Source organism: Sorex araneus, chromosome 9, assembly GCF_027595985.1.
Source record: "Sorex araneus isolate mSorAra2 chromosome 9, mSorAra2.pri, whole genome shotgun sequence".
Classification (NCBI taxonomy): Eukaryota; Metazoa; Chordata; class Mammalia; order Eulipotyphla; family Soricidae; genus Sorex; species Sorex araneus.
The window spans coordinates 25,748,328-25,766,945 of record NC_073310.1 but is presented as its reverse complement, the minus strand read 5'-3'; the positions used below and the strand labels follow the sequence as shown (position 1 = coordinate 25,766,945).

The following is an 18,618-nucleotide window of genomic DNA, read 5'->3' as shown; positions in this document are numbered from 1 at the left end:
AGTAATCTGGAGTAATCTCCTTAGATGAGATTTTGTTAATCTCCTGGAGGAGTGGTCTTACTCCTCTTTGTTGATTTGTTAATGTTCCACCCAACTTTGTGTCACCACCCTATGTGATTGCTATATAAACTACGACTGTAAGAGAAGTAGGAGAGAAGACACAGAAGCAGAGCACAAAGCTAAAGAGAATCAGGGAGTCATCGGAGCTAGAAGCAGGGGAAAGAAAGAGCACAAAGTGAGAGTCGGAGTCAGAAGTAAGGGTCAGAGTCAGAAGTGAGAGTGAGTGGCGCTTCAGAGATGCAGACTGTCTCCGGAAAGAGAGATTGGAAAAAGAGAGACAACAGAGAGAGAGAGAGAGAGAGAGAGAGAGAGGTCAGATGAGGGATGAGACCAGAGGAGAGACTAGAGAGACAGAGTCAGAGATAGACAGAAGAGAGCACAGAGGCACACACAGAAGCAGAGACAAAAGGAGGAGCCATCCCAATCCGGTCTGTACACAGCAGCTCAAGAGCACCAAATGGGAGGGGGGGAGAGAGAGAGAGAGAGAGAGAGAGAGAGAGAGAGAGAGAGAGAGAAGGAGAGCACTGCCCCAAAAGCCCCCCCCCCACAACACACACATCACCCTTCTGCTCATGCGCGTTTGTATTTTTTACAAAAAAGTATGCACATTTTCTTGGTTATATACTACATGGGACTCTTTATAAAAAAAAAAATTCTGTGGAACATGACTTTCATTGAGAATATCTTATGAAGAAACAGGATGTGGAATCATTGCTTCTTTAAACCATGGAGACACCGTAGCACTGTTATCCTATTGTTCATCGATTTGCTCGATTGGGCACCAGTAACGTCTCCATTGTGAGCCTTGATGTTACTGTTTTTGGCATATTGAATACGCCAGGGGGAGCTCGCCAGGCTGTGCCGTGTGGGAGGGATTCTCTTGGTAGCTTGCTGCGCTCTCTGAGAGGGGCGGACGAATCAAACCCGGGTCAGCTGTGTGCAAGGCAAATGCCCTACCTGCTGTGATATAGCTCCAGACAAGTTATCCTAAATTTACTCTAAGAAATATAGACTATGAGATATGATTTGTCACAGACAATTTTGGAAGGATATCCAAGGAAACTCAAAGTCTGCATTATGGTATCTACGAATATGTCCATTTCCAGTTCAGGTTAAGTCTTTTGTTGTTTTTTGCTCTACACCCAGTGTTATTCAAGGTGTATTAGTGAAGGGATCAAACCTTTACGAGTACCTTATCCCCTGTACTCTCTCTCTGGCCCCTGTATTTTATTTTAATTTGATTTATGTTGATTTGAAAATTTGCTTGCTTTCCTTAAACCTACATTTAAAATCAGTAAGCTTGATGTCCATTTCAAGTTCAGGTAAAGTCCTCGAAGCATGAAAAGGAAAACAAATTTCTGAGACTTTCATTAGTTTAATTTTTTAAGAATCTCAATGTTCCACAGTTAGTAAGATCAGAGTTGAATCTGCTAGTGCACATTGGTATAACATGTGTGATTTTCTTTGCCAGTGTTGATAGACTAACGACCACTACATGAGAACATTTTTCCTGAAAAATTAATCTCTAAATGTTTATGTAGCATATACGTAAAACCCCATGCCTTTTATATTTCAGAAAGATTGCACCCACTATTTAAGGAAGCAATGCTGCATTTCATGAGAAAATACTAACTTTAGAAAACTGAACTTGTCTTTTTTGGAAGAATGTAGCATCTAGAACTATTGATAATTGTAACCAGCTTCAAGTGTCATAAAATGTGATGTTATTTTTTTTCAAAAATTAGTTTAATAAACTGTGCTTCAGAATTCCTTTTCTTAGACATGGAAATGTTTTAGGCTTCACCAGAGATGTTTCTCTCCATCAGGTTCCTTTTTACACCCAAACTGAATACTTCAAAAGCAATTTTTTTTGCTTCAGAGAATATTATAATGCTGTGCCTTATTTTTAATCTGTCAGTTTATTTATATTTAGGCAAGAGGTTTAATTACCGCAGGATGCCACTATGTGGGCTGTTTTATCACATGATCCTAATAAATCAATGCATTTACATAAAAATAACATACCATTTAAATAGATGTGTCTTCCTTTGTGCCATTATGATCCTTATGGTGTATGCTATTTGTGCATATGCGTCCAGTAACACCCATGTAAGGGGGTGTTTTGAAATTGCGTTTGTCACTACTAGATATAAAAATACTGTTTCAGGCAGACTAGATTTCTAGCTGTGTGTATATGTGTATATGTGTGAAAAGCAGTTGAGTGTCACTTATTTAGAAACTTCGTCCAGTTTTTGAAAGCTTTATCAGCAAATAGAGTTGAGTCACATCCTAGAGTACCACAGTTGTCATTTTAAAAGCTGCAAGTGATCATTTCATCCAATTAACTTTTGCTATATGGTAGGGGTTTTTAGCCTATTTTCCTGTACTTCAACCTAACCTTAAATTGTGTTAGCTTATCTAGATGTGTCTATTGATAATCTGCAGACCTTGTCCTGGTTATTTTCATAGTTCTTATTTGAGCATATCAAATCATTTAAGTGAATTTATTACTTTTATTAAGTATAAGGACTTTTTCTCACTCTTAAAAATAGTACAGATGAATACAAATATTTTGCCAGCACCTATTTGTTCTGTATCAGTTATTGAAGGTGCAATGGAGAGAACAAGCTATAAAATAGACAGTTTTAAAATTCTGCCATTTGTTAGTTGAGTGGGCTGGAGCAATAATGCAGCGGGTAGGGCGTTCGCCTTGCACGGGTTTGATTCCTCCGCCCCTCTCGGAGAGCCCGGCAGGCTACCGAGAGTATCTTGCCTGCACAGCAAAGCCTGGCAAGCTACCCGTGGTGTATTCACTATGCCCAAAACAGTAACAAGTCTCACAATGGACACGTTACTGGTGCCCACTCGAGCAAATCGATGAGCAACAGGATGATAGTGATACAGTGATACAGTTAGTTGAGTGACTCTGGTCAAGTTACATGTTCTCTTCTTTTTTCGGATCCAGATTTTAATGGAATTTTTCTGATATAGTGCACTGGACCTGTGTCACATATGATATGATTTCCTAGGGAATTGATTCTCACAAGCATCCTGCTTCCAGGTTTCTTGGTCTGAGCATTTTGTGTTCCTGGGAACTCTCTTGTGTGTGTTTTATTTCCTACAGATAAATGTGTCTTCCCTTTGTGCCATTGTGATCCTTATGGTAGACTTGGCCCTTTAATCAATCCTTATTCCTCCAAGGTTAAATACAGCATTTGTGTTTATGGCACATTTCAGAGAAGACGTGGAGTAGTACAAGAAATGGCCTCTTAACATCCTGTCTGGAATACTGTCAATGGTTACCATTCTCTGCCATTTATTGTTCTTTCTCTCTCCTTCCCTGCCTCCCACTCACTGTCTCTCTCTCTCTCTCTCTCTCTCTCTCTTTCTCTCTCTCTCTCTCTCTCTCTCTCTCTCTCTCTTTCTCTTTCTCTCTCTCTCTCCCCCCCTCGTACTTCAATTCCTGCATGCTTCTTCTCTTTTTGCACCCATTAATTTGCTTTCTTTTTGGGGAGAGAAAAATTTAAATCTCTTTATCTTCCTTTCATTCATTTCCTAAAGTTCATCTCCTTTTTCTATTACTGAACCTCAAGAAGTATCTGGTACATTTATGCTGCAAATTATTTTTCCTTCTGAAAATAAGCTTATTGAAAAATAAACTCCCCCATCCCCCAAATAAATAAACAATGACCCCATATCCTTGAAGTGACCCTGAGTTTGTACAGCTAGCCTTGCCAACTGAAGCCCAGGTGTTTTCTTATGAAAACTCTTTGTAAAAGGTGAATCAAGTTAAAACTAGAAGGTAACACTGTCATCACCAATTGTGGGTTTAACTACTGCAGTTCTGTGTTGGAATCCCCTCTCCCCTTCTCAGTTTCCCCTCAATAGTCACAAGAATCTCTTGAAATTCGCAGCTGCCAGAGCTGAAGTGTGTAGCAGTACCGGGGAACGGTTCCGAATCTTCCGTGCTGAGAAAACCTATGCTGTGAAGACAGGAAGGTGGTATTTTGAATTCGAGGCTGTCACTGCAGGGGACATGAGAGTTGGCTGGAGCAGACCCGGTTGTCAGCCTGATCAGGAGCTGGGGTCAGATGATCGGGCCTTTGCTTTTGACGGTTTCAAGGTGAGTAGAATGTGCTATGCATGAGGCATAGGAGGGTTGCAGGGTTCTGCTTTTGTGGGCTAACGAAGACCAGGACTTCGCTGGCTGTAGGGTCCCGCTAGTCCATAATGGGATTTCCCATAGCATTCTTTTTACCTAGTAAGGTCATAGTAATGTCACAGCTCTCCAGAGCACAAACTCAGAAAAATAGTTCTAGGAAAGCATATGACTTCATTGTCTCAGTACGTTTTCCCTCTCCTAAGAAAACAATGAAATTCAATGAGTAATGTGTTCTTTCTTCATTGTTTATCACAATGATTAATTATTTACTAAAGTGGTAAGATACATACGTTTGTATATTGGTGCCATTGGAGAGATTTATCATCAAGAAATGTTTAATGATAGGTATGCACATCTTATGACCATAGAAATGCTTATAATCACAAAATGTGTTTTTATTTTCAATATTTTTATAATTTCATTTGCAAGATGACTGAAAGCTAGATAGGTGATTATTGTGTGATTTATACATTATTCAATTATATAAAGACTATTTTATTAATGTATATTTTCCTTTTTTTACCCTCCTTCCTTTCTCCAAAGACTTAGTTGCATATATATATATATTTTTTTTAATTTATTTATTTTTAATTAGAGAATCACCGTGAGGGTACAGTTACAGATTTATACACTTTTGTGCTTATATTTCCCTCATACAAAGTTCGGGAACCCATCCCTTCACCAGTGCCCATTCTCCACCACCCGTAAACCCAGTGTCCCTCCCACCCTCCCCAATCCCATCTCCCCCCCACCCCACCCTGCCACTGTGGCAAGGCGTTCCCTTCTGTTTTCTCTCTCTAATTAGCTGTTGTGGTTTGCAATAAAGGTGTTGAGTGGCCACTGTGCTCAGTCTCTAGCCCTCATTCAGCCCGCAACTCTCTTCCCCCACATGGCCTTCGACTACAATGTAGTTGGTGATCGCTTCTCTGAGTTGACCTTTCCCCGGAACGTGAGGCCAGCTTCGAAGCCATGGAGTCAACCTCCTGGTACTTATTTCTACAGTTCTTGGGTGTTAGTCTCCCACTCTGTTATTCTATATACCATAGATGAGTGCAATCTTTCTATGTCTGTCTCTCTCTTTCTGACTCATTTCACTCAGCATGAAACTTTTCATGCCCATCCACTTAACTACAAAATTCTTGACCTCCTTTTTTCTAACAGCTGCATAGTATTCCATTGTATAGATGTACCAAAGTTTCCTCAACCAGTCATCCGTTCTGGGGCATTCGGGTTTTTTCCAGATTCTGGCTATTGTAAACAGTGCTGCGATGAACATACATGTGCAGATGTTGTTTCGATTGTACTTTTTTGCCTCTCTGGGATATATTCCCAGCAGTGGTATTGCTGGGTCAAATGGGAATTCAATATCTAATTTTTTGAGAGTCGTCCAAATTGTTTTCCAGAAGGGCTGAACCAGTCGGCATTCCCACCAGCAGTGAAGAAGGGTCCCTTTCTCCCCACATCCTCTCCAACAGCGGTTGCTTTTGTTCTTTTGGATGTGTGCTAGTCTCTGTGGTGTGAGGTGGTATCTCATGGTTGTTTTGATCTGCATCTCTCTGATGATTAGTGATGTAGAGCACTTTTTCATGTGCCTTTTGGCCATTCGTATTTCTTCCTTGGTAAAGTTTCTGTTCATTTCTTTGCCCCATTTTTTGATGGGGTTGGATGTTTTCTTCTTGTAGAGCTCAACCAGTGCTTTATATACCATTGATATCAACCCCTTATCTGATGGGTATTGTGTAAATATCCTTTCCCATTCTGTGGATAGTCTTTGTATTCTGGTCACTGTATCTCTTGCGGTGCAGAAGCTTTTTAGTTTAATGTAGTCCCATTTGTTGATCTCTGTTTTTACTAGATTGCTTAGTTCCGTGTCACCTTTGAAGATACGTTTATCTTCAATATCGTGGAGGGTTTCGCCGACCTTGTCTTCAATGTACCTTATGGTTTGTGGTCTAATGTTGAGGTCTTTAATCCATTTTGATCTGACTTTTGTGCATGGTGTCAGGTCAAGGTCTAAACCCATTCTTTTGCATGTGGTTGTCCAGTTGTGCCAGCACCATTTGTTAAAGAGGCTTTCCTTGCTCCACTTCACATCTCTTGCTCCCTTATCAAAGATTAGATGGTCATACATTTGGGGTTGTGTGTAGGGATATTCCACCCTGTTCCATTGGTCTATGGCTCTGCCTTTGTTCCAGTACCATGCTGTTTTAATTGTTACTGCTTTGTAGTAAAGTTTGAGGTTGGGGATGGTGATGCCTCCCATCATCTTTTTCCCAAGAATTGTTTTAGCTATCCTTGGACGTTTGTTATTCCATATGAATTTTAGGATTGCTTGATCCATTTCTTTGAAGAATGTCATGGGTATATTTATAGGGATCGCATTGAATCTGTATAATGCTTTAGGGAGTATTGCCATTTTGACAACATTGATTCTCCCTATCCACGAGCAGGGTATATGTTTCCATTTCCTCATGTCCTCTTTGATTTCATGGAGTAGCGTTATGTAGTTTTCTTTGTAAAGGTCTTTTACTTCCTTGGTTAAGCTGATTCCGAGGTACCTGATTTTCTGGGGCACGATTGTGAATGGGATTGCTTTTTTCATGTCCGTTTCCTCTGCCTCATTGTTTGCATATATGAAGGCCATGGATTTTTGGGTATTGATTTTGTAGCCTGCAACTTTACTGTATAAGTCTATTGTTTCTAAGAGTTTCTTAGTAGAGGTTTTAGGCTTCTCTAGATATAGTATCATGTCGTCTGCAAATAGTGAGAGTTTGATTTCTTCCCTTCCTATCTGGATGCCCTTAATCTCTTTTTCTTGTCTAATAGCTATCGCAAGTACTTCCAGTACTATATTGAAGAGGAGTGGTGAGAGTGGGCATCCTTGTCTTGTGCCTGATCTCAGAGGAAAGGCCCTTAGTTTTTCCCCGTTGAGGATAATGCTTGCCGTAGGCTTGTGATAGATGGCTTCGACTATCTTGAGGAAAGTTCCTCCAAACCCCATTTTGGCGAGGGTTTTCATCATGAAAGGATGTTGGATCTTGTCAAATGCTTTCTCTGCATCTATTGATATGATCATATGGTTTTTATCTTTACTTTTGTTGATATGCTGGATTATGTTGATTGATTTCCGAATGTTAAACCATCCTTGCATCCCTGGGATGAATCCCACTTGGTCGTGATGTATGATCTTTTTGATGAGTTGTTGGATCCTATTTGCTAGTATTTTGTTGAGGATCTTCGCATCGGTGTTCATCAGGGAAATTGGTCTGTAATTTTCTTTCTTAGTGGTGTCTTTGTTTGCTTTTGGTATTAGGGAGATATGTGCTTCATAGAAACTGTTTGGGAGAGTTCCTGTTTTTTCAATTTCCTGGAAAAGTTTGAGGAAAACAGGCAATAGGTCTTCTTTAAATGTTTGGAAGAATTCGCCAGTGAAACCATCTGGGCCTGGGCTTTTGTTTTTGGGGAGGTTTTTGATTACCGTTTCAATTTCCTTAACATTGATGGGTCTATTCAGGTATTCCAGGTCTTCTTTCTTCAGTGTTGGGAGATTGTAGGAATCAAGGAATCCATCCATTTCTTTTAGGTTCTCCTTTTTTGTGGCGTAAAGACTTTCAAAGTAGTCTCTAATGATCTTTTGAATCTCACTGGTTTCTGTTATGATGTCCCCCTTTTCATTTCTGATTCGATTTATTAGAGTTTTCTCTCTTTCTTTCTTTGTGAGACTTGCTAGCGGTTTATCAATCTTATTTATTTTCTCAAAGAACCAACTCTTTGTTTCATTGATCTTTCGGATTGTTTTTTTGGTTTCGATGTCATTAATTTCTGCTCTAATTTTTATTATTTCTTTCCTTCGGTCTGGTTTGGGGTCCTTTTTCTGGTCCTTTTCTAGGGTCTTGAGTCGTGAAGTCAAGCTATCTATGTGGGTCCTTTCTTCCTTCCTGAGGAATGCTTGGAGAGCTATAAATTTTCCCCTTAACACGGCTTTAGCTGCGTCCCATAGGTTTTGGTAGCTCGTGTCTTCATTCTCATTTGTTTCTAAGTATCTTTTGATTTCTTCCTTGATTTCCTTCTTGACCCACTCATTGTTCAACATGGAATTGTTTAATTTCCAGGTGTTTGATTTGATTTTCCGTATTTGTGGGTGGTTAGCTTCTATCTTCAGCGCATCGTGGTCTGAAAAGATGGTTGATACAATTTCTATTTTTCCGATTCGATTGAGGTATGTTCTGGGGCCCAGTACATGGTCTATTTTTGAAAATGTTCCATGTGCACTGGAAAAGAATGTGTAGTCTTTCTTTTTGGGGTGTAAGGCCCTGTATAGGTCTATTAGGCCTCTCTCTTCAATTTCTTCATTCAGGGTCAGTGTTTCCTTGTTGAGTTTTGTTCTTGTGGATCTATCTAGAGGTGATAAGGCCGTATTGAAGTCTCCAACTACAATTGTGCTGTTAGTGATGTCCTCTTTGAAGTCTGTTAGGAGTCGTTTTAAATATTTAGCCGGTCGTTTGTTAGGAGCATATACATTTAAGAGTGTGATTTCTTCCTGTTGTACATATCCCTTGATAAACAGAAAATGACCTTCGCTGTCCCTTTTGATCTTTTTCATCCTGAAATCTATGTTGTCGGATACCAGGATGGCCACTCCAGCTTTTTTAAGGGGGTTGTTTGCTTGGAGGATTGTTTTCCATCCTTTGACTTTGAGTCTATGCTTACTCTGTTTGTTCAGGTGTGTTTCTTGCAGGCAACAGAATGTTGGGTTTAATTTCCGGATCCATTTAGCCACTCTGTGTCTCTTGATAGGTGCATTTAGGCCATTGACATTGAGAGAGATTATTGTGATGTGGTTTTGTGTCATCTTTCTGTGGGATTTGTTGTTCTTATGGGGCTCCTCCTTGTCTTAGAGTAGCCCCTTTAGACCTTCTTTCAAGATTGGTTTTGAGTCTATGAAGTTCCTGAGCTGTTGTTTATCCGAGAAATAGTGTATGGTTCCTTCGAGTTTGAGTGAGAGTTTAGCCGGATAAAGTATTCTTGGTGAGGCATTCATTTCGTTGAGTTTTTTCACTATGTCCCACCATTGTCTTCGGGCTCGGAGGGTTTCTTCTGACAGATCGGCCGTAAATCTGAGGGGTGCTCCTTTGTATGTGATTTCCCTCTTTGACCTTGCTACTTGTAGAATTGTGTCTCTATCTACAGCATCCGCCATTCTGACTATGATATGCCTTGGAGTCTTTTTATTTGGGTCTCTTTTTGCTGGCACTCTTCGGACTTCTTGTATCTGGACGCCTGCCTTCTCCAGCTCTGGGAATTTCTTAGCGATGATGTCTTTGACTATGTTTTTTTCATTGGGGTTACTTCCCTGTGGTTCTGGTACTCCAATGATTCTTATATTGTTCCTCTTGAAGTCATCCCCTAGGGCTCTGATTCGCTCTATAGCCATTTTGAGGTCTTTGGCCATTATTTGTTGCTGTCTGTAAGCTTTCTGCAGCTCATCCTCAAGCTCGCTGATTCTGTCTTCGGCTGTAGTCATTCTGCTGTTGAGGGCATCTAGTGAGATTTTTATTTCATCTACCGATTGCTTTATTTGTGAGACTTCCGTTCGAAGGTTTGAAATTTCTGCTCTCATTTCTGCTCTCATTTCTTCCTGTATTTTCTTGGTAGACCGTTCCAGCGCTTGATTCATCTCCTCCCTTAATTTATTGGATGTTTGTTCCATAGTTGCTTGGAGTAGGTCGACTCTCCTCCATATTTCCTCTCTGAATTGTTTATCTGAGAGGTCGTAGATGTTGGGAGACTCTTTTGAGGTTTCTAGTATCTTTTCTTCTCCCTCTCTTGGTGGAGGGGATTTTCGCTGTTTCTTCATATTGTCACGGAGGTGCAGAGTTGGAACCTTGTAGTTATTTATTCCTCTTCCTTTTTGTGGGAAGAAGGGGCTCCGATTGTGCCAAACTTCCCTTATTCCCTGATAGCTTTTATACTGTCAGCCTAAGCTAATGGCTATTTTGCGTAAATGTTTGAGATCGCAAAAGTGAGTTTTCAAAGGAATACACAGTACGGACTGAGCTGAGGTAGCAAAGAGAGGAGGCCACGCCCACTTTAGACCACGCCCACTAAGACACAGGCCACGCCCCCAGTGTCTTCCTGTTGATGGGGGGGACGTGCGCAGTTACAAGCCGGTTCGGGAGACGGGGAGCACCGGGCGAGTAGGGAGTGATTTCAGAAACTCGGGAGACGCAGACGGAAGCGGGAAGTGGGAGAAAGGGAGGGCCTCAGGGAGTTCTTTGAAGGAATGAATTCTATCAATTGTGGCCAAAGGAGAAGGTATGGAATGGTAAAAAAAAAACTAACTGCGGCCGCATTAGCGGCCGCCGCTCCGGAAAGAAGCCACGCCCACTTTTTATGCCACGCCCCCTGAGATGAGGACACGCCCCTAAGCAGCAGAGTGGGGATTGGTCAGGATCCGACGGCGGCGGCGGAAAGGTGCCAGGCAGGAGCTTCAGGAGAAGCCCCGAGCCGCGGCGGGCAGGGGGTGGGGAGGGGGGCTTCTCCGCACTGAGGCAGGCTCTCCAAAGGATTGCCTGTTTACCTGCAGGATGGAGAATGGTCAGGATCCGACGGCGGCGGCGGAAAGGTGCCAGGCAGGAGCTTCAGGAGAAGCCCCGAGCCGCGGCGGGCAGGGGGCGGGGAGGGGGGCTTCTCCGCACTGAGGCAGGCTCTCCAAAGGATTGCCTGTTTACCTGCAGGATGGAGAATGGTCAGGATCCGACGGCGGCGGCGGAAAGGTGCCAGGCAGGAGCTTCAGGAGAAGCCCCGAGCCGCGGCGGGCAGGGGGCGGGGAGGGGGGCTCAGTTGCATATATATTTTTAAAAGTTAAAACAATGAACATATGATGAAAGCCATGTCAGAATATTGGTCATTTTGGGTTGATGAAATTATAGGTTTCTCTCATTTTTGTTCTCTGATTTTCTTTTGTGAATATATATTTTTACATAAGGAGGAGTGCGATTTTTAGTTAAAAATGGAAAATTAGAAAAAAATAAACAATTTTAAAGAGAGGGTTGGGCTACCCCCGGAGATTTTCAGGGTTTACTAACAATAACTCGCAGTGGTCCTTGCGGAACAATAAATGGTTCAGGGGATTCAACTGGATTAACTGAGTTCAGCCACATGTAATGCAATCTTCTTAACCCCTGAACTATCACTGTAGTTCAGGGATTGTTTTATTCTCAGAGCAGCTAACCCTATTAGTGGTGCAGCTCATTAAAAAAATTTAGATAAAAATATTAATTTTTGTTACCGACCTGAATTTGATTCCTCCACCCCTCTTTGAGAACCCGGCAAGCTACCAAGAGTATCCCGCCCGCATGGCAGAGCCTGGCAAGCTACCCGTGGCATATTTGATATGCCAAAAACAGTAACAAAAAATTGCACAATGGAGATGTTACTGGTGCCCACTCGAGCAAATCGATGAGCAACGGGACAACAGTGCTACAGTGCAGTGCTATTAAATTTATAAAAATTATAGTGTGTTACATTTGAGATGAATCAGCACTTTTTTGTCTAGTGACTTATTATATATCATTTCACAACAAAGTGAATGCTTAAAGAAAAGTTAAGAAATTTATACTAATTTTTTATTAATTCCACTGTAAATTACTGACATCTCACTATGACTATGAATCAAGTCACATTTACCAAAATTATTTCAAGTACATTTATAATATGAAATTTTGCTTATTTCAGTTATAATGATGGCAACTATGTTCAATGTTTGGATTATTTTTTCAGTAATAGCTTAACAATATTTATCAGCTTGACTTGATTTTGTTTTTGGTAGGTAATTAAATGCTTCTAGATTTCTATTTTGCTAAATTTCAATGCCATTTGTTCCAAGGAATGGAACTTTATTTTAAAATTGACAAACATTAAAACATTGTTTTTAGTGATGAATTTCCAGCATGATTCTCTGTTCATAGTTCTTTGAATTATGAGGACTAGAGAAAAATGATTCATGTTTTGGAAATCATTCATTGTAGTAAAGTAAGTTAACTTCTAAGGACATTAGCATTTTTCTTTCAATAGTGAGTAGAGTGATATTTTTTAAATAATAGGTTCTCAAAGGGACTGGAGCACAGTGGGTAGAACGTTTGCCTTGCAAGAGACTGACCCAGGTTTGACTCCACTGTTCCTCTCAGAGAGTCTGGCAAGTTACCAAGAGTATCTCACCCACACGGCAGAACCTGGCAAGCTACCCGTGGCATATTCCATATGCCAAAAACAGTAACTATAAGTCTCACAATAGCGATATTTCTGGTGCCCGCTCCAGCAAATTGGTGAGCAACGGGACAGCAGTGCTACAATGCTACAGGTTCTAAAAATCATGAGATAGCAGTTTTTTTTTTCTAACCAAGATTCCTCATTATATGTTGTTTATATGAGAGATTTAGGTTCTCACTACCTCTATTGGTTGTGTAAGAGGCTGATTTTGGTCATGCCAGTAGTGTTTCATGGTTGTGTTCTCACTTTCTCTGTGACAAATGACTCGTCTGTGTCCAGGCTCAGCGGTGGAACCAGGGCCATGAACACTATGGACGCTCTTGGCAAGCAGGCGACGTTGTGGGATGTATGGTGGACATGACAGAGCATACCATGATGTTCACACTGAATGGAGAAATCCTTCTTGATGACTCAGGTTCAGAACTGGCTTTCAAGGACTTTGATGTTGGTGATGGTAAGTGAACCCCATTTGGTGGTGTTTTCAGGTTTGTACCACAATGAAGCTATTTGTTCTGTTGCTGAGTAACTAGCCATTTATTGCTGGTGAAATGCCAGATTTGTGGCTATAAATCAAAAGAATGGCTTCTGCCTTATTGATCAGGTACTCTTGAAATTACTTTAGCAGAGACACCATATTGGTCAGCTATAATTTCAATAAGTCAGGAATGGCTCTTAGGAACACAAAAATAAATGGCAGGCCAAAGGAAGTTGTCAACAACTGTTAACTTTATTCAATCATTTATTATAGACTTTCTTTCCATTCAGAGCACATAAACATGATTAAAAAATATATATGCCATGTACTGGGATCCCTGCTGAATACTGAGGGGGCAAAGATGAATAAAACAGTGCCCTGGGCTGGAGGGATAGTACAGCAGGTAGGGCATTTTTCTGGCATGCAGCTGACCTGAGTTTAATTCTGTGTACCACATATGGTCCCCATGACCTACCAGGAATGATCCACGAGTACAGAACTAGGAGTGAGCCCTGGCCACTATCAAATGTGTCCCCCCAAACAAAAAAAAAAAAGCAAAAAGACATAGTTAAATCAGTATGCAGATTCTAGTTCAGTTTGGTTAAAAAATATTAAAATAAACACAATTCTATGAAAGTACAATGAAAGAAGCAAATACTTCTGCTTAATGGGGTGATGACAGCTGTAAGGATTGATGAAATCATGCAGTTTACTACAACATAGATGGAACAGGAAATTTTCATGTTAAAAATGAAGCCAGAAGAAAGACAAACACAAGACGATCTTACTTATATGTAGAAACCTGGAAATACGTGGTGAATATTTATTTTCTTTTACACCCTGATACTATGAAGAAAGTGTTCTAAACTGTCAGCTAAGTTATTAGATTGCTATAAATCTGAACAAGATAGAATTTGGACATCTGCTATATAATATCTAGAATTTTATGCATATTTGTTTTCGTTTCTTTGGGATTGTGGCCACACCTGAGAGGGTTCAGGGCAACTCCTGGTTTCTAGGAGTCACCCTGTCATTCATGCAGGGAATGACATGCGGTGCTGGGGACTGAACCGGGCTGGGCGAGCGGCCTGGGACTGACCCAAGCTCTTTAATTGGTAACTCACTTTGGCACCTCATTATCACTTGCCTTTAGTAAAAGAGTCATTTATACTCTTGAGCTGAAAAAGTTATAGGTCGGGGTCCCCCTTTATTATAATTTACATAAACTCACAGAGGGACTAGGCAGCGCTAACCAGTTATCTCGTTTTACAGATAATCTAGGTCAAAGGGAGAAACATACCTGTAAAAAACATCTGGCAGGGGCGCGGCCAGCTTTCAAGGGCTCCGTCCCAGGCCATGGGGCAGACAAAAGAGGAAACGAGGGCCAAGCCGGTGGTTTGATCAGATGCCATTTACATATGCATACATACATAATAAATTACAGGCCATGTGTAATAAATTATGATGTGCATATCAAATACTGAGTTTGCAATTGATGTTTAGTGTCAGAGGTGTCAGAGTATTTTATTTCACTATTTGATCTTTAGGATGACAGGTGTTACAAAGCAAGGAGTTCTGAAGCAGTATTTTTTGATAAGTCTCCGTTACTAGGGTCTTATTCTAATGATAATGAAGATTTTTTCTTTTATTTTCTCTAGGATTTATACCTGTATGTAGCCTTGGAGTGGCTCAAGTTGGAAGGATGAACTTTGGGAAGGATGTCAGCACCCTGAAATATTTTACCATCTGTGGTTTGCAAGAGGGTTATGAACCATTTGCTGTTAATACGAACAGGGATATTACCATGTGGCTAAGCAAGAGACTTCCTCAGTTTCTCCAGGTTCCCTCAAACCATGAACATATTGAGGTTTGCTTTTCCTTTTAAAAATAAGATTATTGTCAAAATAAGGAGTGGATTATCTATATTCATGGAGATTCCTGCTTGAACAATTACTATCACTTACTGAAAATGATGCTCTTATCTTGCATAGTAGTGAAATCTAAGCATCGGATAAACTTTGAGTGTATATACTTTATAAATGACCTCTAAGAATAGTAACAATAAATAAGTCTCTTTTTTTATGTAAGCACCGTCAGCTCACTCTGGGTTGCATGGTATTCTAGTACACATAACTCCAACTGTTTTCTGACTATAAGGAGAACTATAAGACTAGTGGGGTAGACTGGGGCTAGGGGTGTTTGCTATATGTGCTCAAGACTGTTTAATTCCTGAATTGTAGGTTTCTTCTGTGCATCAATTTTTGTAGTCCTGGAGACCCCTGAACACCTAATGGTGGCCTGATAGTGGTAGCACTTCCCCATGGCACCCTGGGGCTAAGAAGCACCTTATCCCTAGTTCCTAACATTGAACTGTCTTGCTTATTGATGGAATATTCCTGAGAGTTGCCCCCTGGCCCTCTGAGCACTGCTTAAGAGACCCATATTGCACATGTGGACTCTGAAGTTTTTAAGACACATGCATGGGACCAGAGTAATAGTACAGCGGGTAGGGCATTAGGCATCTGACCCAGGCTGGGTCTTCAGCCTCCCATAAGGTCCCCAGGAGTAGCGCTAGGAGTAACTCCTACTGCCAGGAGTAACCCTGGAATATCGCTGAATGTAACCCCAAAATCCAATAAATAAGTAAATACATAAATATATATGCATGTTAAGAATCAGAATCTCCATAAATCATATTTTAACTTTTGTTTCTTCGTGTGTTAGGTGACCAGAATAGATGGTACCATAGACAGTTCTCCGTGTTTAAAGATCACCCAGAAGTCCTTCGGTTCTCAGAACAGCAGTACCGACATCATGTTTTATCGTCTGAGCATGCCCATCGAATGTGCAGAGGTCTTCTCCAAGACAGGGCTTCCGGGGGCAGGTCTCTTTGGGCCCAAGAACGATTTGGAAGATTATGATGCAGATTCTGACTTTGAGGTTCTAATGAAGACAGCACATGGCCACTTAGTGCCTGACCGAGTTGACAAAGATAAAGAGGCTACAAAGCCAGAGTTCAATAACCACAAGGATTATGCTCAGGAGAAGCCCTCTCGCCTGAAACAAAGGTCATTGAGATTTAACAAGCTTATTTTCAATTTGTAATGTTGTATGCCAAGGATTCTACAGAGGACAATAAAACAACCTATTTGCCATCTTTTTTTTCTTTTTGGGGGGTACAGTGATATACTATCCCAAGCAATTACCTTTTTTCAAATGCACTTATTTTGTTATTGTAAAACCACATAGTATAAAATTGACAATTTTTACTTTTTAAAGGATAAACTTTAGAAGCATTAAACATCTTCATGTTGTTGTGAAATATTTTCAAAACTTTTTATAAAATTGAAGCTAGATATCCATTAAACAATTACCCTTTTCTACCTCCCTTGTCTTTGGTAATCGCTGTGCTACCCTTTTGTTTCTATAATTTTTACTACTTTAGCTGCCTTATCTTAGTAGAATGATCTACTATTGTGTGTTAGTGACTTATCTCACTTAGTATTTTGCCCTCAGGTTTCTACATGTTGTAGCACATGTTAAAAGTTTTGCTTTCTTTAAGGATGAGTAGTGTTCCATTGTATGTTTATATATTCTACTCAGCCATTTATTAGTGTACATTGGAGCTGACTTCATCTCCTGACTATTTTGACCAGGAGTGTGTAAATATCTTTCCATAATACTAATTTCAGTTCTTTAGGATATATCTGGAAATAAGATTGCTTTCATAGACTGATATAAATATCTATAAAAATAGAAAATACCTGTTTTTGTTACTGAGGAAACTTCATTTAACTTTCATAACATTCACACCATTTTATAATCCCAGTAACAATATATAGAGACACTAATTCATCCAAATCCCTGTAAACTCTTTTTACTGTCTGTTTTTTTATGGTGGCTATCCTGATGGATATAAAATAATACCTCATTTTGGTTTTTAGTTATATTCTCTTGATGGGTAGTGAAGTTGAACAACTTTTCATTTGCATGTTGGTCATTTGTATATCACTTTGGAGAAATGAGTATTTAGGAACATTGCCCATATTTTGGTTTGGGTTATTGTCTTTTTTGTTGAGTTGAAAGTTGTTGAAATACTTCGTGTCTTAACCCCTTAACACATATATGATTTTAACTCCTTGTTTCCATAGATTAGGTTTTGGTTTTTTATTATTTCTTAAATCTTATTTTATTTTTATAAAGTAGTTCACGACATTTGATTATATTTAATGTTCGAACACCAATCCTATCACCAGTACACCTTCCCACCACAGTATTTTGAACGTTTCCATCCAGAACGCCAACCCCTGTCTCCAAAGCAGAGCTGAAATAATTTATTTTGTATTGATTTTTATGAATAATCCACTAAAATGATCCAGAAAAGGTTTTTGGAGGAAAGTGTGTGAAGATTGTTGTGTTTCACCCAGGAGCCGTTAAACCCTTCTATAACAGAGTACTAACATGTTGTTAAAGGTTGAGCCTTGTGTGTGTGTGTGTGCGTGTGTGCGTGTGTGTATTATATCTAAAAATATATTTCTCCCTAAGATTGGTTTCCTTCTACTTAAAGCCCATCAAATGCAGTGTGTTACTCTTGGAACATTAGTGTGTGAGTTATGAGCTGTCGCCTCACAGTCCAGGAATAGGTTCATTCACGAATGAGGCTTGACCTGAGCTTGTTGAGAGTGGTCATGAGCATGGCAGTGGTTGTGTTCTGGAGGTTTTCGGCTTCCAGGGCTGGTTCTGTTGGGGCAGGTAGGGAACTTACCTGACCTCTCTGGGTTGCCCCAAATGAAACAGGCTGGCACAGGATCTGGAGGCATGGCTATGGCTTATCATAGGTTAGTCTTTATGTTTTTAAGTTATTTGCTCTAAGTTGACACTTTGAGTATTTCTTGTAAATGTATTTTTTTATGGAAAAGAAGACAAATTCCTTTAGCATCTTTTTCTGCACAACATAATGGACACCCTTGATGACATAATCATTTGTTGTGTGAATATGCCTTGTGTATTACATGGTATTTATTGACCTTCCTAACCTCTATCCATTTGATAGCTCTTGCAATCTCTCTGATGGGGACAATGAAAAATATCTCTAAATATTGGTAAATACTCTGGGGCTCAAAATCAATCTGGTTAAAACCAGTAAATTAATTATATGCTTGAATTTAAAACAAAAAAGGCAAAACACGTTATTGTTTCTTATTCTTTATCCTATAACATATTTCAGATTTTTACTTAGAAGAACAAAACCTGATTATAGCACAAGCCATTCTGCAAGACTTACTGAAGATGTCCTTGCAGATGATCGGGATGACTATGATTACCTGATGCAAACATCCACGGTAGGAGATTGTAGTTCCTGTCATTCATTTCTATGTATCAGCTGTGTTTCTTACTTTGACTTATCATATTCAGCTGGCTCGTCATCATTATTATTAATTATAGGGTGGATTTGTTCCTGAGCTCCCGAATTCTTGAGAATTGTATGAAAGATTTAAATACAAAACTCAAATGCCTAGGAATTTAAGGTTTTTTATTGGGGGTGATACCCAGCAGTATTCAGGGGCTTATTCCTGCCTCTGAACTCAGAAATCACTTCAGTTGGAGCTCGGGAGGTCATATGGGTGCAGGGGATCAAACCCAGGTCAGA

At 40.1% G+C, this 18,618-nt stretch overlaps 1 protein-coding gene across 1 annotated transcript in view; it reads left to right on the top strand.

Annotated features, from left to right (window-relative positions):
* The window catches only part of RYR2 (ryanodine receptor 2), a 762,156-nt gene that overhangs the window by 497,764 nt on the left and 245,774 nt on the right, over positions 1-18,618 (top strand). The window contains exons 27-31 of the mRNA XM_055147039.1: positions 3,975-4,183; positions 12,773-12,947; positions 14,627-14,835; positions 15,693-16,036; positions 18,196-18,310. Of these exons, the coding sequence (XP_055003014.1) occupies positions 3,975-4,183; positions 12,773-12,947; positions 14,627-14,835; positions 15,693-16,036; positions 18,196-18,310 (1,052 nt within the window). The remainder of the gene's footprint in view (positions 1-3,974; positions 4,184-12,772; positions 12,948-14,626; positions 14,836-15,692; positions 16,037-18,195; positions 18,311-18,618) is intronic.